Source organism: Halichoeres trimaculatus, unplaced genomic scaffold (genome assembly GCF_033239565.1).
Source record: "Halichoeres trimaculatus isolate MK-OKI-2021-1 unplaced genomic scaffold, fHalTri1.1 fHalTri1_scaffold_13, whole genome shotgun sequence".
In the NCBI taxonomy this organism is placed as follows: Eukaryota; Metazoa; Chordata; class Actinopteri; order Labriformes; family Labridae; genus Halichoeres; species Halichoeres trimaculatus.
In genome coordinates this window covers 2107643-2132568 of record NW_027437191.1, presented here as the reverse complement: position 1 = coordinate 2132568, position 24926 = coordinate 2107643, and the positions used below count along the sequence as shown (strand labels likewise).

At 41.1% G+C, this 24926-nt stretch overlaps 1 protein-coding gene across 2 annotated transcripts in view; it reads right to left on the bottom strand.

The window, feature by feature from the left end:
- Positions 1-1601: 1601 nt before the first annotated feature.
- The window catches only part of emilin1a (elastin microfibril interfacer 1a), a 60518-nt gene continuing 37193 nt past the window's right edge, over positions 1602-24926 (bottom strand). The window contains exons 4-14 of one of the 2 annotated variants that reach the window (XR_012599484.1): positions 23203-23302; positions 21092-21200; positions 20680-20850; positions 13466-14743; positions 12658-13072; positions 8564-8689; positions 8463-8480; positions 8113-8247; positions 5837-5890; positions 4617-4704; positions 3980-4176 (exon numbers count right to left, since the gene is read on the bottom strand). Coding sequence is in view for 1 of the 2 variants with exons in the window: in XM_074686020.1 (XP_074542121.1) it covers positions 2767-3080; positions 8113-8247; positions 8463-8480; positions 8564-8689; positions 12658-13072; positions 13466-14743; positions 20680-20850; positions 21092-21200; positions 23203-23302 (2666 nt within the window). In the remaining variant the exon portion in view is untranslated. Of the gene's footprint in view, positions 3081-3979; positions 4177-4616; positions 4705-5836; positions 5891-8112; positions 8248-8462; positions 8481-8563; positions 8690-12657; positions 13073-13465; positions 14744-20679; positions 20851-21091; positions 21201-23202; positions 23303-24926 lie in introns of those variants that run through there. The other variant, XM_074686020.1, reaches the window with a different exon arrangement.

Sequence of the window (24926 nt, the reverse complement as noted above, 5' to 3'; positions counted from 1 at the left end):
AGACAGCCGGTCCACCCCTGGGGCACAGACAGCTGGTCAACCCCCTGGGGCACAGACAGCCGGTCAACCCCTGGGGCACAGACAGCCGGTCAACCCCTGGGGCACAGACAGCTGGTCACCCCCCTGGGGCACAGACAGCCAGTCCGCCAGGGGGGATTAGACAGCTGGTCTGCTCAATGGCGCACAGACAGCAGGTCCACCCCCTGGGGCACAGACAGCCAGTCAGCCCCTTGGGGCACAGACAGCCGGTCAGCCCCCTCGGTTACAGCCAGCTGGTCCACCCCTGGGGCACAGACAGCCAATCTGCCTTGCACAGGTCAACTCTTGCAGTCTGGATGCTATCTTTTTATGAGTGATGAAGTTAGAATAGAATAGAATAGAACTTTATTATCGTTGTAACAAGTACAACGAAATTGAAGTCACAGCAGCCATCAAGAAAACAAAATCAAGAAAGTGTATAGGAAGTGCAAAAAGGTCCATAAGAAAATAAATGACGACAGCCCGTCCACCACTCTCTAGCCCAGCCAGTCTCCACCTCCACAGGGTCCAGGACTGAGTCTCCCCCCAGCCTTTTAAAGCTGTTGAGAGCAGAGGTGCTTAAAAAAGATCTCTAATCTCCACTGAAAATTAGGAATAAATGAAATTAGGCCTCTTCTCTGCAGCCATGCTGGTTCAAAGTCTGATGCTGTGTCCCAAATTGCTTCCTTTCGCACTTACACTTAGCATTTGAGAGCATAACTGTGTGTTCACACTGACAGTATGGAAAAGCACAGTGCACTTTGATTCCTCAGCTGGTGCACTCAAAACAGACAGTCAAGTGTGAAACTGTGGACACTCCTAATACGCAATGATCGCCATATTGGCTACGTAGAATAAGGGGTGGGAACGTTTCAAATGATAGTTGATGAAAGTAATCAATAATAAGCAGAAGAAGACCTGTGAATGGCTGTAAAATGTGATTGTAGTTTCCAGTAATTGTGAAGCTACAGTGTTTGATTTGAGACAACACTACCCTGTATGATTTCATGCACTATTCCAGTAAGTACAGAGTGTACTCGGTACACAGTGTACACAGTGCACTTCATGTAATTGTACTTAAGGAAGCATTTGATTTGGGACACAGCATCAGTGTTGTTCAGCAGCAACGGCTCAGTCACTGTAATACTGATAATGAACACAGGGTGCCACTGCCATGCAGCAAAAGAACTGCCCCCTGTCTCAGTCAGTTAAAATGAGTCCACGTAGAGAAAGACTAGGGACATTCTCCAGGAGTCAGAAAAAAGCCAGCCCTGCTGTTTGTATTGCAAAATCTCCAATTGTTGCCAGTTTGAGCCTAAAGGCAGGCTAAACAGAAGCTTTAAATTATCAAATTCTCTTTTGATAAAAGAACTCAATGCACATAACAGTAAGCCGACACCAGTGTAAAACTTGGTTTGTGTATTTGAGGCATACTTGTGACAAAACATACAAAACATTTACAGTACCTGGTAAGGTGAAGTGGTAACTCATAAAACCTTTAAAAGAAAAAAAAATAATGAAAAAATATTTACATTTCTTTAACACAATGGAAAAAATATCAGAAATATAATGTTAGACCTTACACTGAGGATACAGAGTTATACATGTATGCATAGCAAAAAAACAAACAAACAAAAAAACTCATTTTCTGGTGCTTAAACTTGATAACTTCCACAACAGTGTATGCATACTTCAGAATTCAGACCATTTGTCATATTTTCTCTTCAGATAATGTGCATGTTCTGTTTAAAATCTATTTGTAATATCTACAAGCTCAGGAACAAATTTCTTCCAAAGGCATTTTACAACACTTATGATGGCAAGAGCCATGTGTATTCTTCTGAGAGGTAGGATTTTCAAAATGAAGTAAAGAGGGGAAGTGTAGCTTCATAACTTACTATTTTTAGCTTTATACAAAAGTTCCATTGTAAGATGAACTGACAGTGCAGTTCATAACCTTACGTCTTAATCCTCAAGATGTGTACATATCCTTAATTAGGACAGAGAAAGAAATAGCCCTCTTCTTCCCTATGGCTTTATTCCAGCCTGGCGAGTGTTCCTGGGCAAAGCCAATGCCCCTAAATGGTCTTCTTATTTTGCTGTCATATGACAAATAAAATCCTGTGGTTTCCTGGCTGAACTGGCGCTGACTTTATTTGAGCATTTCCTTTTAAAGAATAGCAGACTGTGACCCCCTCAGCCTACATCAGTGATTTTCCGAGAGATTGGCATCCAGCATAACATTTCTGGGAAATCTCCTTGTGGTCAGAGTGAAACAATAAGAAAAATTATACTTCATCTGCTAAGAAAATAAGTGTACAATAACCCCTGAACACTTGATGTGATGTGGGCTTATTAAAAAAAAAACATATCAACTGAATTTCTTTTTGTCATTGCATGCAGTAAATTCAATCTCTGGTGTCAGGAATTAAAGTAAAAAGCACAGAATGATCGGTGGAATAATAACCCTGATGTTGCCTTTTTTGTTCTTTAAAGAATCATAAACTACAAAAAAAAAAAGCTTTTGGCAAAAAGTTTTTAAAGGTGATTACAACCAAAAAGATTGTGGTAGAAAGGGGTGTTTTCCCTTCCTGACAAGCACACATGGAAATATATAAAAACTGTTTCTCCGTGCTGAATAAATTCAGTTCAGTAATTCCAGTCTCTTCCACTGATGGGTCAGTCGCTGATGTTTAAAGTCTGGCACACAAATGAAATGAGCTCGACTAAGGGTTCTACTTCAACCACTTAGTTGTATAGCAGCATCCCGCTAAAGATGGTCAAGGGTTCGGAGGAGTATGCCAGTTTTCCAGTGACCAGGTCGATGCAGACTGTGTCCCCTGCTTCCATGGCTAGAATGATATTGAAGACAGCGAGAGCTCCGGGTATGTGCTTTGCCTCGGCCATTGGCTTCTCAAGGCCTTCAGGCTGATATCCAGCAGAGTCCACGCGTGCCACACCTGTGTTGGACTTGGACAACACTGCCTCAATCTTCGAGTTCTTGTGGCCTGTGAGGATGCCACTGAAAAAGTACATCCCACTCACTGGAGCTGTGAAATGTCCTGAAGGATGGAAGCAGGTCACAACAAAGACTTTAGATATCAGGCCTGGAAATAAAACGCTCACTTAAATTCATAAACATATTGTATTGTTTACTTCAGGTTAAGCAATGTAGATATGTGATGTTTCTTGCCAAACAGAGGGACGTGGAATTTGATATCACCTCACAATTAACATGTCAAACACGTCATAATCTTTCGCCAACTGTTTAATCAGTTTCAACCAGGGGCGGTGTTATGGGTGGGTCCAGCCTAAACTTTATATATATATATATATATATATATATATATATATATATATATATATATATATATATACTTGAATGAAGAAAACACTGGGTCACCAAAAACAATATGTTAACATTTTCCCTAGAATTTTTAAGTCGGGCCAATTTCTGGCAGAATTACATTGCATCAAAGAAATATTTTCAGTATGTTGAATTACCTTTTAGTCTGCATTAAAACACATTTTGAAGCAACATGAGCTTGTTAGTTGTCAACTTAAAAGCAAGTATTTAAGTTTATCCAACATAACGTTTTCAGTAAGGTGAAGAAGCTTTTTTGGGCTCTGTAAAGCACATTTCTAAGTAACTAATTAATTAGTTATTAAAGTAGTTAATTAATAGTTAGGTTAAGCCCTAAGGTTATTTTCTTGTGTTGGGCAAGAGGCTAAGTTGCTCAAAACTCCAACTTCATTGGTTTCTTGGCCGGCTCCACCAAGAAGCAGCCCACCCACAAAACAGACAAGATTAGATGTTTGAGGCACTTAGTCTCCCCGGAAACAGGCTATTGTTACAAAGAAGGTTGTATTAGGGGTATTAAGAAGCATGAAGGGGATGTCAAAACATGGCAAACGGAGAGCATGGTGCTTAAAATGAACAAAATTTCAAACAGAAATATTCAGAATTATAAGAACCATTTATTAGAATTAACAATATCACTAAATTCTTAACAGCAGCATTACTCCAATCAGCAAGGCATGGGATCTGGCGACATCAGTCCTCTGCAGGATCTTGTTTCCCTCAATTGCAAAGGTTGCACATCCATCACCGATGATGACAATCTTCATGGCAAGGTCTGCATCGAGCTCCTCCACATCCTTGCAGAAGAAATTAAAAGGTGTTAGGATCAGGGTTTCCACTCTTTAAAAAAAATATATATTTATGAAATAAATTTTGTAACATTTTATCCTTTCTTTCCTCAATTTGCCCACAAGGCAGGGGGATAAAAAATACTTTTCCAGGATAACCTAGCCATTTCCAGGACCTCTGATTTTTTTCCCAATTGTTTTAAGTTTGCCGTGACTGGCAAACTGGTCAATCATTTTCCAGGTTTTCCAGGATGTGTGGACTGAGGATGCATAAAATACATGGCTCAAGCTCTTTAGAGTAATGTGCATAAAGGAATGCAGGGTGACCATGAACTTCAAAAAAGCCCACAGGAGCCTGGTGCACTGGCTTGAAATGGACATACCTCTATGTAGGAAGGCTACAGAGAAAAGCAATTTAAATAAAATTTAAAATTAAAAGTGTTGATTACTTGTGCCGAACTGTTTGAAAAGGTCCTCGTCCTTTTCTCCAAGATAGACGTTGAGGCAATGAATGGCATTTTCTCTCCTCTTTTCATCCTGATTCATGGATAAATTAGATTAAAAAATCAGATGTGTTACCCAAATAATGACAACATGAAACAGGGAACAGAAACATTTATTTATAATAATATGATATAATAAAGGTCTATTCATAATAAAGTTATTCATTCATCCATTCTTATTTAACACTATTTAAGTCCACATGCAACAGTTACCAGCCTTGACAGTCCCTGTGTGTGATCAGGGAGGAAAAATGAAATCATCACATGACCCCTAAGGCCTTTGCTGGAGACATTGCCAACCAAGTGGCCACTGATGCTGATGAGTTGTTTGGAGGAAATAGTTTCAATTGTAGTTATCTCGTAGAGAAACTGATGAGAGATGCCAAGATGTACTATATTAACGAGGGCACAGCTCAGATCCAGAGGCTCATCATTGCCCGAGAGCACCTGGGAAGAGCCCGGAAATCAACTCTGCACACCTGCCTTATCCTCATTGAAATGTACTTTGTTGTAACTTTTTTCAAAATGTGTGAATCTGGGCATAGATCTAGTTGATGAAGAAAACTGTAGTGTTAGAACCCTTCTAGTGTTACAACCGGCCCGGTCTCCCCTGAACCAATATGGAATAAATCAGTGGTGGGGCTATATTAATTTGAATGACTGTTGTTTGATCATTTTAAAGCATGAGGGAAACACTTTAATCTGTGTAGTGAAGAACAGAGTCAGACCTATCCACACATACCTGAAGGTGTAAAAAACAAGATCTTACCACGAAATCCCAAGCAGGTAGAGTTCTCGCATCTCTCTCCTAAGAGGTTCAATACCGACCGCTTATTTTAGTTTTCAAACAATTTGGTATTTTGAGGGATGGTTGGTAACCCCTGGAATAGCTACTACCCTAAAGATAACTAACCAACACACAACCTATTTGTGCATCAGTTTGTTAGTCACCCACCAAAACTAAGCTATTACTCTCGGATTTCAGCTAACTCAGTTACAGACAAAATCTACTAGCTAACTTAACCTTGGCACAAAGACTGCACTACCAGCACTACTCAAATTTAAAAGCAAGGACTTCCAGATTTCAGTATTCGGTTAAAGTATGCTATCATCAACAGCTTCCTGAGCTAAAGAAAAAATGCACAATCAAGCATAAAATTACTTACCATTTACCACAATGCTTTCCAGCTTCAGCCGTGCTCACCACGTGGCCATTAGTGCTGCACGATTTGGGGAAAAGGTGCGATTTGCGATTAGGTGGACAATATTGTGATTGCGATTGTGCTTGCGATTTAATAAAAAAAGTTGTGTAATGATGAGTCTACAGACTTGCTTGGTTATCATGGAGAAAAACTTGAATTGCATGTGCTGACATTGCGATTGCGATAACCTCTTTTGCGATTACGTAATTGCATGTGCTGACATTGCGATTGCGATAACCTATTTTGCGATTACGTAATTGCATGTGCTGACATTGCGATTGCGATAACCTCTTTTGCGATTACGTAATTGCATGTGCTGACATTGCGATTGCGATTGCGATTGCGATTACGATAGTCGTGCAGCCCTACCACTCGTCTGGCGTTCAACATGGCCGCTCATTCATATGGAATAGGGAAACTGTGGTCCGTTTACACGTTATCAAGTTGTAATTTACATTAGCAGAACTTAAAATAAAATTGTTTAATCATGAACTGAGGATTTCAAACTCTGACAAGTCGACCATAGTATGTTAAATCAATAGGCATTTACACGTGAAAAGTCTAACAGTAACTCAGAAAATACAGAGGAGCTCAAGCTTACAGGAAGCTTGAGCTCATCTCTATAGACCAATCCTAAGAAACTCCGGAAGTTGACCAGCCGCCATCACTGTGGTCAAAAAAAGTCCTTTTAGTAAAGGAAGCATGTGTTTAAATGAGAGGTGTCAGAAAAATCAACCTAAACCAAAGTATTTCTGTTTTACCACCATAAAACAACTATGACAGGGAGATCTGGGAGGATGTGTACAGTTTTAGGCTGCCACAACAGAGTATCCATTGATAACCCTTTATGAGTGTAGTATAATTGCACTACCACCAGGTCTCAGCATTTCCATCTGTCTCTGTTATGAGCTGACAAGGATTCTCGACCGCTCCAGGTATCTTTGACCAATGAGAAGAGCCCCTGAGGCTCTATCCTGATTGGTCGAGGGGCGTCCTTCATCACGAATGGTTGTAAAGCTCTTCGTTCTTGTGGACGCATATAAGGAAGTCCTGGCTGGTTGTAATATGCTTTCTCCTCTGCACTCCCTGTAATAGAGCCACATCTGATATAGCTGAAAGGCTCTGCATGTTGTTAATTTCTTTTCATGGTCTTTATTTTGATTTCATTTGCGCTACATTTAATGCAGTATAATGCTTCTTTCTATATTCTATTGTCTTTATCTGATATTTCCAAATGCTGTACTGTGTAAAGACCAAATGAGCCTGAACCTAATTTCCTCTTGGGGATGTATAGTGATGCTGATGGACCTGTCCATTTTGTGTAAATAGAAAATGTACATAATGGCTTTATATATATATATATATATAATTTTTTGTCTATAATGAAGCATTGCATTTGGCTTTGTCTTATAAAATATGACTGATGTTGGATGAGAATTTATGTTTAGAATGTTTTACCTTTTTTACAGTATGTCCCAAGTATTTACATTTCTGTCAAGTTAAATTTATAACGTAGATTAGGAGCTATCTACAAATTTGGCACCACAGTTTTAGAAAAAAAGTGCAAAGTGTTCCAAATACCCCTAACTGCAGTCTGCAGACCGAGGCGTGCCAGTCAGGGGCTTCTCGAGTGTTTTGATACCGGCATGTATTGCATCGCGTTCTTGTGGGGCTAAACTTGCGTATGGGCGTGATGTCAGAGAACACGGGACGGGAGGGGCTGTGCTGGTTTTCAAATCGCCATCTTACATGGGTCAAATCACCATCTTACCTGGGTAATCCTGCCTACGGCACCTTTAACTGCTGTCCTTTTTTTGTTTATCCCTCCATCAGCTGAAGTTATGACTTCAGTGCTGTGAACCAGCGCATGCTGACCAGCTACTGCTTCCTGTTTATGTCATCAATAACCAATGGCCATTTGCTGCTTGGGTACAAGTCAAAAGTCATTAGCTGTAAAGGTCTTTTTGATTGAAATGATAAATAAATATTTTATGCTCAGTATTTGGTAAAGTTTTTTGTGTTTTCCCAAAACCTTGAAGAAATGACTTAGGCATTAATTTTAATAGGGTGACAATATAGGATAATTCATTGTTTGAATTAACCACAGTCCACAATTAAAACTTCTTTTTCATAAATTTACAACTTTGTTTTCTTGATATTATAAGTTCAATCCAGTACCATTACAACTTCATGTCTCATGAAGCTCTCGATTTCAGTGATAGCATCTGATCCAAACTGACCTGTTATGGGGTTGTAGACATTATTTTCATTGACAAACACACTGTTGAACACAATGGTTCCTGCGCCTCTCATAGGACGAGTCAGTGCAGCAGAGAAAGACAGGCGTGGCACGTGGGCATCGGACCCTGCAGGACCTGATCACAGAGGAGAGGTAAAGATTGAGAGTTAGTGAAAAATAGAAAGAGAATTAAACTTCCACTTAGGGTGTATTCACACCTGTGGTTCGTTCACATATGCCCAAACAAACCAGGGTTTCAGGGGGCCGCTCACTCTTTCGGAACAACTGCCCCAAATGAACCAGATGTGGATATACCTTTAAGCTCTTTGTAAAGTAAGAAAAATCACATACCCTGTTCACCTCGCAGACCTGAAAAGTAAGATGAAGGATAAGATTTAATCATCCAGCATCCCCACTCTGTTGAACTCCAAGAGAAAGTATGTGATCCTTACCTGGGGGTCCGGCCACTCCCTGCTTGCCCTCTCTGCCTGGAAGTCCTTGTCTCCCTTGGGGTCCAACAGGTCCTTGGAGTCCACGCTCACCTCTCTCTCCACGGGGGCCAGTGAGACCAGGCGGACCTTGATCAAAATAAAAAAAAAGGTTCTCTTGCGACATTCTCAGGTACAGTAGCTCTGTTGTTCCTTTCATCCCTGTGTTTACTTCAACTCCTCTTTCCTTCGTGCTTCTCTGATTTACAGCCTGGATTCTTTTGTATGTTTTAACATGGATCATTTATGGATTGTTGTTAGCCCCATGGGGCCACTTTTTAGTTTGGATGTAACAATTGGGGGCTCGTCCGGGATCTGAATGTCCATGAGGTGTGGTATGCCTGTTCTTTTAGTTTTGCATTTAGTGACCTTTTGGGTTTTGTAGTCTTCTGTTTGTAGTACATTCATTAGTTGTTTACTTTATTTAAACTTTGTTTTTTGAGCACCCTTTTTAGTTAGTCGCCGGGCAGTGAAGAACTTGCCACTTTTTTATTTTGCCTTTCTTATTTTTGGTGGAAATCCTGGGGAGGGGGCACACTTGTGCTTGGAGTACCACCGACTCTGAGTTCAGTGAGGCCTCGAGCGCGGCAAGCCACTGAAGACTAAGTAGGTGAGATATCTTTGTAGGCAGGATTAGGGTGACTCAGGTAAGTTTGGTAAAGCATTGTGGGTGTCTACTGGTTTGGTCACTTTGTGTGTGTGTCTACTTTTAAGTATTTGTGTCCCTTAACTTACAGTTTGTCTTGATTTGGGTGTTATCTACACTCCACTTTTGTTGGGTTACTTTGGTTGCTGCTTGGGTACAAGTTGCAACATTGGTGTGTAGTTGCGGCTCCAATTAACCATTTGGTGTGTGGTTGTGTGGTACCCCATTTTGGTTAAGAAATTTTCTGTTTCTGGTTGTGCTTATTGTAGCGTTTTTCTCTCATTAGGACTTCGGTGAGTACTTGAAGTCACCCTACAGATCTGAGGATCTTTAGTGGTGGGTGTGGCTTCCTTTGCCTCACAAGGTTGATTTTGCGATTTTGCATCTAGCAGTGATTTTTTTTCTTTAAGACTCATGGGTGATCATTTTGTGTCTTGGTCCGGGCAGTCATTTTGTGTGGGATCTTGTGTGTGTGACTCAGTTAACAGCAGCCACTTGGTAGTTGTGGCTACATGCGTTGATCCATTCGCTTGACTGCTCGCCACTTTTGTGCTGGTCATCGTATGTTACTGCGTTAGATGTTAAGTTTGATAACTGTTGTGACAGGGTCACCGTGCTGAAAAAAAAATGAGTGGAAATGGTAGAAAAAATAAAAGAACTGAGTAACGAAAAAAAAAAGGTAGGCTTGGTTCATTTTGGGTAATGACGTAAGTCCCTGTACGGAAAGTATGTGAGGGGTGCAATAAAAATAATGTTAGAAACAAAGGTGATAAAAGGGAGGATGTGGCGTGGGGGAAGAGGTGTGTGTGTGTGTGGAGGACCGGGAGGTGCCGAAGGAAAGTGCAGAGACTGTGGACAAATGGGTGTTAAAGAAAACAAAACAGTAAATGATCAGTTTCAAAAAGCTGTTGATTTCAAGGCAGAAGAAAGTCGTTACGCTGCGGTGCCTACTGTGGAGGCTGTTTCCTTTCGGACCCGTCTGTGGACGTCCCAGCGTGGAGAGAACAAAGGAGCCGCGTGGCCGTTGGATATTCCTCCCGGACCTGGGTGAGGTCATTGTTGTTGTTTTTTTCACAAAGTTTTTTCCTGGGCCCTGTTCTACGAAGCAAGTTCAGCCTAGCGAGATAGCCTTGGAGCTACCTCGCTGAATTGAGCACGGTAGCCGGCGGTCTCGCTACAGGGTTTTACGACGCTGGTTATCAACCTCATAAGAGGATCCAGCTAAGCAATGAGCGCGTGCACAGATATAAAGCGGAGCCCACTGCATCTGACCAATCGCTAACATGGAGCAGTCTGGAGCGTCAGAGCAGGCCGGAGAGAGAAGGACCGCATACTTCACACAGGAGGAGCAGGAGGTGATCATGAGGAAGTATGACGAGCTGAAAAATGTAATTAACGTTAAAAGCAACACCGTCGCCGCTGCTAAAGCACGGAAGGAGTGCTGGCAGAAAATTGCTGACAATCTAAATGCGTAAGTGTAGTGGTGTAGTGCAAATAAAATCTTTTGTGCCATTATCATCCTGAAATAGCACTGTTCAACATGCTCTTGTACTGTAATATGCAACATACCTTATTTATTTCTTAGATGAATTTATTCATTTGTTCTTCCCTATCGTGTTTACATTTTTTGTGTGATATGTAGCCCACATGAGCCCCACATGAATTCCTGTCACAATTTTAATACGGGAAATAAAATATTGTCATGGAACAGAAGTGTTGGCATTGAAGATCTTATTACAGCAATGAGAGTTCTTCATTCCTTTTAATTACCTGTAGAAAGTGTCATGTACTACCAACCCCTTCCTGGAAAAGAGGTAACTTTCATAAAGGTGGTCATCCGAAAAACAGAGTGGGTCGGGCTCCGATGTCCACGGGATCCTCTAAGAACGGACAAGCCATTTTTTCGTGAGGGCTCATTGGTCAGTGGGCGGGGTTTTTATAGTCCGTGAGTTCAATCTGGAACCTAACCTGCCCCGGAGCAGGTTAGCCGTTCAGCGTACATTGCCATGGAGACTCGCCTCGCTGAAGAGTGATCCCTGAAGAGTCGTAGAACAGGGAATCTGAAACCTATCCTCAAAGCTCGGACTGCCTCATCAATCCTGCTTCGTAGAACAGGGCCCTGGTATACCAGTGTTTCAATTTTGATAGATCCTTTTCTTTTGTGGACTATTTTCCTTTACTTTGTGACTTTTTTTCAAGAGCCCAAACCTTCGGGGCAGGAGGCAAAGGAGGACTTTTCTGTGGTTAACAATAAGGGAAAAAAAACTCTTTTACATTGGGCAATTTTTGGGTAAAGTTTGATTTTCGTTGGAGGGTTATTTAGGGATATTTTCTGTTTCTTGAAGTCAAGGTTTTGAGTGTTATTTTGTGTTTCTTTTTATTTTTTTATTACGGAGACGCTTGTGTCGCGGGCAGTAAAGGAGCGACATGGAGAGAAGTGTTTTGTATTTTTGTTTATAATGATTGGTGGTCGTGATATTTAGTTATTTAAAAAACGGGAGGGGTTATAGGGTTATTTTCAGAGTTTGTAAAAATAAATCGGAGAGTATCTTACACTATCATCGCCCAACAAGTCCCCCTTTTTTTTCGATGTAATGCGAGGACATAGGCTGAGCGTTACACTGTGTTTGGGGTTTTTTGTGTACACCTCATGGTGGTAGCCATTTTTGTCCTCTGTGGGAGTGGCAACCACTTTTTAGCTACCTTTTTCAATTGGTGCTGCATTATTTACTGAAGCTGTAGCATCATTAGCTGGCCCTTTTTGATTATGTGTTCCATGTACAATTAATCTTTTAACACCTTTTTCAGCAGCAGTCTCGTAAGTATTTTTGGTTTTTAATTTTTGTAGTGGCAGTTTTTACGTACAGTCTATTAATAACAGCATATTGAGTTATTGTGTCAAGATTTTAAAATAAATGCACAGAGCACTTTAATTCAATGAATATATATTTTCTAATTGTAATTTTAATAAAACGACTTATTCATTGTTTTTAAAGGTGGGGGTGTTACTGCTGACTGTGTGTGTTCCCTTTCTCTCCTGCTTGGTTCCAGGTGAGGCCACTGATTGCCAATGAGGCTCACCTTGTCTCAGCCTTGAAAAGCTCACTGCAGCTTGTAGCAGGAGAGAGGTGTTTGAGCTGGGGACTGCTGCCTTGCTGCATCTTGTTGGGGATTTTGTCATTTAGTTTGTTCAGTGTTTAATAAATTCCCCTTTTGTACCTGTTTAAGGTGTTTTTGTATGTTTTAACATGGATCATTTATGGATTGTTGTTAGCCCCTTAGGGCCCATTTTAAGTTGGTGTAACCCTTTTCCTTTACTCTGACCTTTCCTCTCCATACTGAGTACTGACTCTACACTCTACATATCTTGTCTAAAAGACAAATCCCATGCCCTCAGTCCTCTTTAACTCACCTGTGAAGTCCTGCTGTATGAAACTGTGGAACTCCTTGATCAAGTCCACAACTGAAGAGTTCAGCCTGTGGATGTTGGAGTGAACTTTCCCCAGCTGGACATTCTGGATATTGTCCATTAGATCCCCCTGAGACATTACTGTGACGTTGAGTCCATTAACAACGTTCCACAGCCCAGACACACGCTGGTTCAGGCCTTCCTTGATCCTCTCCAGGCTGTCTGAAATCAAGTTCAAGCGCCCGCACACACCTTCAAGCTTCAGCAATCTTTGGTCCAGGCTGTCACTGGACAGCCGGCACTCCCCAATCTCAGTCAGATAGTTGCTCCTTATTTCTAGGATGTCTTTTTCCAGACTGTCAAGCCTGATCTTGGAGTCATTGATTTGATCAGTCAGCTCTTTCTGCAAACCGTCCACCTTGTTTTAAACACACACACACACACACACACACACACACACACACACACACACACACACACACACACACACACACTTATTGATGTGTGTATTTCTGATTTGTTTCTTTAAAATATTTGATAACTGATTGCTTTTCATTTGGTTTCTTAAACACTACAAATATGCTAGCACATAACCTAAACCATGTCTGTCAAGAGCTTAAGAGCTCAAATATTTCTTTAACTATAATATCATGTCAAAAGACAGCTGCCAAGATAACCAAATGTAATGTTTGATTAGCAAGTTTTAAAAAAAAATATATGTAGGAGTTCTGTTTTTGTTAAGATGGTTTAATAAAGCTGATTTTGGTCTGTCAGCCATGGTTTACATGTCTGAAGCTCTTCATCCTCTTACCTCAGAGATGATGTCGTCCTTGCTGTGGGTCAGATCTGTAATGCTGTTCCCATGCCTCTGCAGTGTCCTGCCCAGGTCCTTCAGAGTGCCATTGATGAAGTTGAATTTGATCATGACTCCAGCCAGCTCTCCTTGAATGGACTTCAGGTCTCCACCTAACCTCCCAGTATGGGCGCCGTGCCCATCCAGACGTTTTTTTAGATCATTAATGTTGATTCTACACTCCCCCGAACACTCCTCCACCTCTTCTCTGAGTCGTCCTACCTCCTCCTGAAGGTTGGAGCACACCTGAGAGCAGATAGACTCTCCTGAGTCAACCTTTCTCCTTATATCGTTTAGTTCTGTCTGGCACTTACTTAGGGTAACGCTTGTGGAGTTGGCGAGCAAGCCTAAGTCCTCCACTAAACTGCTACATATTGAGCAGTCATCTAAATCACGACCCATTGTTTCAACCTCAGTGACGATCTGCTTGAACTTCTCTCCATTCTCCCCGGTTATGTCTTTGATTTTTTTTACATCATTGGTTAAGTTGATGACTCTGTCTATCAGCGAGTCTCCTGAAACAGACAGATCCTTCAAGCGCGTGTTGAACTTCTGAATCTCCTCCTCATTGGCCACCACTCTCCACTGTATGGTTTTAACTGTGTCATCAGTGTGGCGGTTTTTTCCGTTCAGCCTACAGGTTTCATTGCACATGTTTTTGGTGGCTGTCAGCCTTCTATCCAGGAAGGTGGTGCTGTTTTCTAACTGACTCAAACGCCTGCTGTGGTCAGTGACTGTGTCTCCGAGGACAGCCACATCCAGCTCTATCTTTCCGTTCCTGAAGCTGTGGTCATCCAGCCGGCTGGTGACCATGTTGCGCAGCTGTGTGACGTCTCTTTGGACATTGTCCTTCACGTTGTTCCCTGTGTTAGTACACTTCTGCTCTGCCTTCCTCACCGTACTGTTCACTCTCTTTTCCAGCTCTCTCAGTCGGCCGTTCAGCTTGTCCTCTGTCACTCTTCCCTTCCCTCCACCTGTCCCAGCCAGCTCTTTATCCAGCCGCCCTTTGATGGTGTCACATTTGTTAGCTGTGCTGGTGATTCGAACCTCGACATTCGACATCCTTTTCTCCAGCTCGGTGACAGGACTGCAGCAGGACTGGAAACGTTCGGTCGCACTGCTAGAAATGTCCAGGCTCTGTCTCAGGTGCTGGTCCATGGAGCTTATTAGCTTCTCCAGGGCTTGGATCCGCTCCCTGTCCTCCTGCTGCTGGCGTCTCAGGTCCTCTACACCAGCCTAGAAGAGACAGATATGTTGGCAATGTCTTTGTCTTCAAAATGGAGTAATGTAAAGTCATTTACTTACTACATTGTTCAGAAATAGCCCCTGTACAGTAGAAATTATATCAAATACATTAAAGCAGTGGTAGGGAGACAAAAACAGCATCCTCAAGTACAAGCACATTGCTCTGATGAAATTTAACTAATATAGAAATTAATTTTCCAGTCTGGGGGGGGGGGGGGGGTTGAAAAGATTACGTAACCTCCAAATAATGTCAAAGCATGCCTTCCATTAGGGATGGGTACTGAATGAAATACTTTTATAGGTACTGACAGAATTCTGTCTGTAGTACTGAGTACCAATTCACGTAAAATCAAAACGTACCATGTTTAGGTACCAAACCCATCCTTGTGACTTTGAGGATATGGAAGTGATGGCGATTTTCCTTGCTGGACATGGACACAGCATTGCAAGTTTATATAATGAGAAAAAATATGTTAAAGTAAAATAAACTTTTATTTTTTATTATAAAACAAATCAATATTCATTGCCAAATAGACACTCACAAAAGTACCGAACATTGGTACCATTGAGCGCCAATATGGATTGCCAGTTACCCGGCATTGGTACTGTATTGTTTCAAATGTGAAGGGTACCCATCCTTATCTTACATCTCTTATGGTTAATATATAAAAAACAGCTAAGTATGCTAAGTATTGAAAACTTTGTTGTGTCTTTTTTTGGCTGGCACTTTGTTGACAGTTGCTACATTAAGACAAAGCCTGCTGGTCAAAGAGTTCAGTTTGCAGGACGGCTTGATCTGATCTAAGCGATGTTGGAGCTCAAAGCAGACCGGGGTCTGTATGCAGGCCCAGCCATTGGCAATGAGCCACTGATGATGGACAGTTTGTACTAATGGTGAAAAAGCAATGTGCCAGGTTACTACCCCAAATGAAATGTGAATAATAAGGATTTTTTTTTTTTTTTTTTTTGCTCTGTTTTTAATTTACTTTAATCGTCATCAGTATAAGCAGGAAGCGCAACAGCAAAAATAAAAACCCAGACAGAGCAGAGCAACACGACATGAATACATTACAAGCTGGAAGAAGGCTGGGCTAGAGCAGTTTAAATAGCCTGCTCTGAATGCAATTTTCCAATAGGTGGCCGAGCAATCAGCTGATCTGCACCAATGACGACAGCTAAGCTGTCAGAGCTTGACGTCGTGGCCTGCCTGAACTAACACTCCGCTTGATATTTAGTGACTGAAAGTCCTTTGGAAAAGTATGATGTCTAGATGTACAGCAAGTTTAGAATTAGGGGACACTTTTGTCGCTCTTTATGTTTGTGGCTGTTTGAAGAAATATTTATTTTTTTCTGCAGTTTGGTCTACCTCATCACTTTCTTCTACTTCTGCGTGATAGAAACAAAAAAATGTTGAAGTTTCTTTTGATACTTTTTTGTAGAACTCTGCAGCATTCCCTTTCTTTTTCTATTTTGTAGAGTATCTGCATGATACGGTGGCCCTGAAAGCTCACGGCGTTGCAACTTATGAAAGCACATGCAAAAACACATTAAGAAAACATCTTCGTCAATTTAACAACACATGCGCAGCATTTAGAAAACGTGCTGCAAAGACCACAACACAAGACATTAGAAAAACGTGCTGCAAAGACCACAACTCAACACATTAGGAAACGCGCTGCAAACACAACACAACACAGCACGTTAGAAAAATGCGCTGCAAATAAGCAACCACACAGCGGAAGTGATGCACATCTGTCGACACTCTTGTTGTTGCTGGGGATTTACAGTCACAACTCCGTTGGGGTTATCTTTTCGTCAGTTGTATTGGGAAGTTAGGTGAAAAGTGTGTGTTTTTTATTTTATACAACATTGAATTACAATATATGCACAGATTGCTCCACACTACCGCAAGGTGGCTTTGGCATTTCCAGTTACTGAAAGAAGGTGTAGAAAGTGACAGTAGACAGTGTTATGGTAGCAGAGTTTAAATAAATAAGGTGTTTGCTGGAGTTGCCTAAAGTGTCTGACAATAATATACAGAGAACTGTAAAGGTATCAAGTACAACACCATTTAGCAAGTCGTAGGCATGTGTTTGTATTTCTTTGGAGCTTTGAAGGGAATTTGCTTACACTACCTAGCCTGAGCTAGAAGACATGATTTCAGGTCAACTATACTTTGAAGTAAGTTATATCATGTGTATATAACTCTCACTTAATGTGTTTGTACTTTTGTAGAAGTAAAGGGTAGAAATGGGGCTGCTAAAGATCTCCCTTAAAGTCCCAAAATGGCTTAATACAAAACTGTCTTACAAGAGATTCCTATTTCATACATTCAGCATGTAATATAACTCTTAATCAACCAAAACGCTATACAGCACTTGGTGCTAGCTTGATGCTAACGCGAATTAGAAATATGCTAGCGGTTAGCCAGTTAGCATACATCGATACAACATCGTTTTTCCAGCAAAATATTAACTTTCATCACTGAACCAATAAATGTGTACATAATTTTATCACAAGAGATTTATTGTTAATCCATTCAGCATGTTATATCTCTCCTACACCACGCAACAGTGGTGTGGAGAAGGCTGAAAGAGCTGTCATTGGGTATTTAAAAGGACATTATGTAATCTCCTTCAGTGCAGAAAAAAACAAGCCATACTTAAAAACATCAACATAACTTTTAACATTAACCAAACAGCAACAACGAAAATGCACTGTATTGGATGATTTGACGACAAACATTCAGCTGTTACTGTAAATCTCCGGCAACAACAAGGCTCAATCCCAAACCACCGCCTACACACTACCCCTTCACTACCAAGAGTCACTCCAAATGAAGTCACACTCCTGGCTGTGGAGGGCACTCTAGATGAAGGGGGAGGGGATAAATATGACCAGCAGGAATGGGAAGCCCTCATCACTTCATGGAACACGGAATACTCGTCGCCATGGCAACAGAAAGACGCTCCCTGTGTACATATGTTACGCTGAGGCGCAGATTGCGAGTTGCTAGGATCGCTGCACGGGGTTGATAAGAGCTGTATGTTTCCAAATGAGGCTTAGATTGACACAGAGATAACAGTGACACACATGGATTTCATTAGGATAGGGCAGATACCTCCTGCCCTGCCTCTTGTGTGTGTGAAATCATTTGTAGTCTGGAGCCGCACCAGCTGTCTTGTTTTTTCTACTTTACCTTCATAAAATCAGAAGCCATTACAATGACAAGAGCTACAATATACTACAAATAATTTTAAGTGATCCCACATGTCTTTCAATACTATTACCTTTTGAAATTTCCAATCAAAAAAATAAATGAATGCTGCTAGCTGTGCTCACAGTTGAGGTGCCAGAGCTGCAAGATCAAATCAAACATTAGCACAGAGTAAGATTTGCTTGTTTAGAGTACTCTTTTTAAACCACGCTTCTTGTGAGTTTCTGTTAGTGTGGCAGAGGTGTGGGGAACATATTTGACACGTGGCACTTATATTTAGGGTCCAAGGCCTGAGCTGAGGGCCTTGGCACTATTGTTTTCCTTTCATTTCTTTCTTATTATTCTGCCCCGTTAACGAACACTAATTTGACCCCCTAAACATGATCAAAAACTCACCAAAATTGGCACGCAACCTCACAATCACTGAAAAATTCATGACCTGCAACATCCCATAATAATCTCTCTAGAGCCAAAAACCTCTGAAAAACACACTAAAACAGCCCTAGCTAGGGCTAGGTATGTTGTAGAGAGATGAAACTAACGTCAAAACGTTCGTCTCATCAAGACACACAAAAAAGGGGAGGTGTTTTTCGCCTATCTCGCACAGGAAGCCGGCAATTTGCCTTTCAAAATAAGGGTTTTTTTTGCATTTTAACCCTTTCTGCCATAATTATCTCCTCCAAAACCACAAGTCCCATCGGCTTGAAATTTGCGGAAATGACAGACTAGACCCTGCTCTACAAAAATTCTGAAGGAAGTTGTTATTTTAGGCCCGGTTTTCAAATGGCGAGGGTTCAAAGTCACTGACCGCTCTCAGCTCCCTCTATGTTAACAGATGGTAAGCAGCCTCAAGTGCCGCATTTGGGCCTCTAGACAGCTTTGAAAATGACATGGTTGGGTTCCTGACAAAATTTCCTACAAGAATATCATATTTTTACACAGATTTGGTCAACATTCTGGCCTACATGATGAGTAGTTTGTTCATTTTGGGAATTTAATCCTCCCCCTTGGTTGCTGCATGTCTGTGATGATGTCACACACAAATTAGGAGTTCCAAGCAGCTGGTCACTCAGTAGAGGAAATAATGACTCTCTCCTCCATTATATTGCTTATTAGACCCCCTGAACATGCTCAAACTCACCAAAATCGGCAGACACATTACAAACTTCAAACTCTTCAATATAATACCATGCATCCCATAATATGCCCTCTGTCCACATCTATGCACACTAAAACAGCCTTAGCCGCCACTAGGAATGTCCTACAGAGATCAAACCAATGTCAAAATGTTCATCTCATTGAGACAAAAAAAATTATACGCTGACACCCTTGAACTTTCCTTAACAGGAAACTGCCAATTCACTCTTTCAAAATAAAGTTTCAGTTTTAAGCTTTGCCTAAACTGCTGCATACGGGCCTCTACACAAAAAAGTCAAAGTCATACAATTTCAGTCAGCTTCCTATTTTTACACAAATAAGGTCAACATTCTTCCCTTTATGATAAGTTGTTTGTTTACACTTTTGTGAAATGGTGATTTTGAATCCTCCCTGTGCAGTTCTCTTATGATGGCACACACTAATTAAGAGTCTGCAGCTGGTCACATGACTCAGCATATGAGATGACACGGCACACGTAAATGGCCATAGCGGCCAGTAGGAATGTCCTAGAGAGATGAAACCAACGCCAAAATGTTTGACTCATTGAGACGCACGATAAGACAGACCGGCAAAAGACCCGAGGACCCGTCTAACGCTGCTTGCGGCTTAAATTTTATATGTTGTTTCCTCCTTCACTTCCTGTCAAAGTCGTGGAAAGTGTGCATCGATGCAGGCTCACTGTTAAACGGCTGAACAGTCCACTGGTTTGGGACAGCCCTTAATGTGGCAGATCCTCTGCGACAACGTGCAAACAGAGGGTTGGTGTGTAGGGACAGTGTGTAGGGGGCGGTTTGGGATTGAGCCCAAGTGTGTCGACAGATGTGCATCGCTTTAAGTGTCCTCTGGAAACACTTCAATTGTGTTGTAATGTATTTGCAGTGCGTTTTTCTAATGTGTTGTGTTGTGGTGTTTGCAGCACGTTTTTCTAGTGTGTTGTGTTGTGGTCTTTGCTGCGTGTTTACCAAACGCTGCACACGTGTTGTCAGATTGATGAAGATATTTTTTTCTTAATTTGCTTGTGTTTTGTGTTTTTGCGTGTGCTTTCTTAAGTTGCAGCGCCGTGAGCCTTCAGGGCCACCGTAGTATGAAGTGTGCCAGTGTGTTGATAAAAACAAGTTTCCCAAAGAAATGATTTTCAGGATCCTTTGTAGGATGAATTAGAATTCTCCTCATGAGCTGCCTACATTTTCATATCAATTTTATAACTGAAATAAAAAGGACAAAAGGAGCTAAATAATGAAAATCTTTTGAAAGGGTCTGGTTGATAAAATCTGGAGCATCCCATTCATGTGCAGCAAATTTTCTTTGTTGATACAGCTGTTTATGAAAGAATTCAGTTTCTTTTATAGCTGCCTGCAGGTGGCTAATACTAATGCTTCAGGCAGTGGGAATCACTTACAGAACAGTGTGCAGAGTAAAATAAATACATTTTATAGGAACACAAAGTACAAAAACAAAAAGCACAACATGAAATCCATAAATGCCTGAAACAAAGAGGAGTGATGCGCTTTCTTGCCGCATGCAAGTGTGATTCCTACACAGTGAGCCTCACCTGGCAGGAGGAGCAGGACAAAGACACCCGTTTCTCCAGCTCCGTCAGGATCTCTTCCTTCAGAGTGTTCAACTGGTTTCCTCCAGCTCCACCAACCCTGCTTTCATCCAGCTTGTTGTCCCCTCCGTTCACAAGGTGATTGTTGATGGTGAGCAGCGTCTGGTCATGGACCTGGAGAAGAGAGGGTCCAGTGGCAGTGTCATCAGTCTGTCCTGGCATTCATAATTCAGGTTTGGATGACTGCTGATAAGCCCTGTGATAGACTGGCAACCCGGCCCAGAGTGCACCCTGCCTCTCGCCCAATGACAGCCGGGATAGGCTCCAGCCACCCGCAACCCTGAACAGGATAAGCAGTTTGGAAAATAAATGAATGAATGAATGAATGACTGCTGATAAAAAGACAAAGATAAACCTGTGTTCTGTTATAGAGATGGTCCAGCTTGGTCTGGATGCTGTTGATGGTTTCTTTCATGTGTGGTTGGGCGGCATCAGCAGGGACAGTGGCCCCAGTTAGACCAGGTCTACAGAGGGCAAGAAGAAAAGCTGTTTGTCAATGTTGTGGATTAATTTCTTATTAAAAGTCGACAGCTGATAAATAATGTAAAACATTTGGGCAGGTTTACAACTCAAGTCTTCTACTTCATTGACAAGCCCCTTTATATAAATCAACCAATGATTGTTTGGTCCTTTTAAATCTGTCTTTCTAAAGTTTTCATCATCATTATCATTATGATTATTATTATTATTATTATTATTGCTGTGAATGCAGTAATGCATTCACAGCATATGTTCTTCTGTGTCAAAAAAAATTCTTCTTCTTCTTCTTCTTCTTCTTCTTCTTCTTCTTCCGCCCGCTTTTTTGGACCGCTAAAACTTCTGCAAACTTCAACCGATTTTCACCCTTCAAACTTCAAAACGTGTGTTTCAGTGGGGACAAGGGGGCTATGACTCTTCAGAAACTTTTCATAAATACTCTCCAAGATATTCAACGTTTTACGAGATCTCGGTCCCATAGAGATGAATGCAGAATTTTCCAAATTTTCTCCCTTCAGGACATTTTTTCAGCCTTCTTCAAACCCTTCTCATTCAGTCATAAATTCAGCTACTAACTCCATTCAAACTTCAAAATATTCAGCTATCTTTTGGCTTCATTCAGTGGGTTTCCATAGTTTCCTAGCATTCATAGTTTCTTCACAATGACCCTTCAAAGGTCATGATGCATTTCAGCTCTTCAAGCCATTTAACATTGGTGTGTATTGAACGGAATGTTTCAGCTTAGACTGGGAGATTCAAACGACAGACTGGGGAGAGGGGGAAACAAGACCTGGGAAACTTCTGGGTAAACTGCTCTCTTGACCACATTTTTTGAGCTATCAACACAAATAAGCCCTCAACATGTAAGTAGTCTTGTCCTGCCTCTGACAAAGTGGTTTTTAAAGCAAAAGGATGGAGCACTTTTTCACAAAATGGCCAACTGTCGGGCAAAGTCAGCTCCGGCATCCATGTACTCCAATGTTAATTCCTGAGGGGTTTTCTCAGAGATCAGTCAAATTTCCCTCATCTATCTATCGCTGTCATGGGCCTATTTCTGCATCTTTAGACATGAAATTAACACAGACAGCTTCCTCAGGGTCTCAGGATTCCTACGGTGTGATCATTTTTCTTATCGGCCCTTTGGTTTTGTCACAGTTGTAGGCAGTTTGACACCCTGATTTCAGTGGCTCCACCTGCTCTCTGATGGCAGTTGGTAAACAATGATCACCATGGCAACATCTGGCTTCAGATCAGCCTCAGCTAAAAGGCTTACATGATTAAAAACTTACACACAGGACACACAGAATTTCATTTTAACAGCGTTTCAGAGATGAGACTTGCATTTTCCCTCAGTCAGGTCATTATTTCCATAACTGTTCTTTAAAATTTAATTCATTGCTTCAAATTTTGAAAAGATGCAGCCATTTCGACTTTAAATTCATTTATCCATTTAACTGATTCATCCATTAATTTCCTTTCATCCAAGAGTTCATGGCAGGTTAATTTAGCATTCTGCATTAGCAGTTGAGTGCCAGCTTTTCATGAATTATTTCAAATGATTTCAGACATAACTTTAGCCATTCTTGTTCAGAATTTTGCTTTAGCAGTTCAGCGCAAGCATTTTAAGACTTCATTCAGCCATTTTCAGACAAACCTTCAGTCATTAATGTTCAGCATTCTGCATTAGCAGTTGAGCGCAAGCTTTTCAAGACTTTTTCAACCATTTTCAGACATATCTTCAGTCATTCAGGTTCAGCTTTAGTTGCATTAGCAGTTCAGCGCAAGCTGCTTCAGCATTCTGCATTCACAGCGCAATTTCTTCAGAAATTGCTTTTCTAGTTATTATTATTATGCTTACAGTGCACTACATTTCCACTCATGAAACTAGCAACTGGATAGTTTGATAGGATGCAACCATGTTTTGTCTTGCAGGTGAGTTAAGTTTCATGAAATGAAACTTGTGTTTTATTGAACACAGTATCTACGTACAGCCTCTGGTTCATGCCATGGATGGTGAGCTGCATGGTGTGGAGGTCTTTAGTCAGGCCACGGATTGTTTCCTCTAGCTGCCTGATCTTCTCAGAGTCACCTGAGGAAAAGGGAAGAAAAGAAAAGAAAAGAAAAGATGAGGTTTGATACGGAGGGTTATAATTTTGCTGTCAAGGAAGCAGATTTTTAATCCTTCATATCACAATCAGGAGAGACAAACATGAGATTACTAAACAGCAAGATTGTCGAACCTTTTTCAAAGGAAGCCACATTTTTTTGTAAAAATGGCCAAAAACTAGCAGCTGTTACTGACATATTTATCAACAGTGACAGTGAATATATGAATGACCTGTGTTAACTATTTTTTTAGTTAATTCTGTAAAAATCAGTCCCTCAGTGTGCTCAAACCTTGTCCCATCATCACTGACTGATGAGATCAAAGCTCATCTACTCCTCAGGTGTCTATGATCCCAGGTTATCAGTGGTCTGTTTTCCGCAGTGTTGAGTGCTGTGTAAACATGAGCAAACTCTGCTTCTGACCAAGGAACATGTTCTCCATGAGGTGTCGCTACGAGGAAAATATGTCAGGATGGTTTTATGGCAGGATCAAAATCAGGATTTCATCAGGATTGTTTTATCATATTAAGACTATTTTTATCTGTAAAAAACATTTGTATACCCAAATGTTTCTGATTCTGCATTCTAAACTGTTTCTATGCCTCATTTCATTACTTTATTCTCGCTTTGTGCCCTTTTTGAACTCTCATATTATCCCTTCATAATGATTCAGAGTTGTTGAGTTTCTGCAGAGCATTTAGCTTTATACAAGCAGCCAGGGGCCGTATGAACATGGACATTAGTCATGACTGGCCCCCAGACCTGACTTTGGATATACCAAGTGAATTTAGTGGGTCAGACTGAAACTCAGTCACACTTTTCATGGCTTTCCTCCACTCTCTACATGTGACGTTTTTTGTGATTGTCTTTGAATCATTTTAAGGGTATTAAATCCCTCAAAAGTCAGAAGCTATATAGGTAAGCTGATACAACGGTGTATTGGGCCACTAAAGAAATAAAATAAGTAAATACATTTTCGAGAAAAAAACTCAAAATTTTTCAAAAAGTTTCTAAAGTTGCAAATGTACAAGTTACAAACTCAAAAATTTGCAAGTTCATTAAGTGGAACATTTACGACTTAATAAACTCGTAAATTTGCGAGTGAAAAAAGTCACAAATTTACGACCTTGTAAAGTTGTAAATTTACTGGTTTATGACGAGTCCCGGGTGTTAGTTGATGCACAGGCACAGGGGATGCCATGCTTGAGAGATGCAGATAAGCTGAAAAAAGCTAAGTTAAAAAAGTGTAAAATTGAAGGTTGTTTTGTGACAGATATGGGAGATGTCAGATGTTTTCACGTGTCTTTGCACGACCTATTTGTTCGTCTGTGATCTACTGAGAAGTCAGAGTGGACTGTAAACTGTAATCGATTGCTCTTGTCTCTCTTACTTTTTTTCATTCCTTTCAATAAAATGCTCCTGAGGAGGAAAGTTCAACGACTCGCTCTATCGTTCGTGTCCTGTTGAACCACACACCTCATCTGTAAAGCTCAGAGAACCATCTATATGTTGACAATATGTTTGCAATTTCGTTGTACTTGTTGCAATGACTAATAAAGTTCTATTTTATGTTCCCGTATCTGCCCGCTGCGTTAAACTTCTTGTAG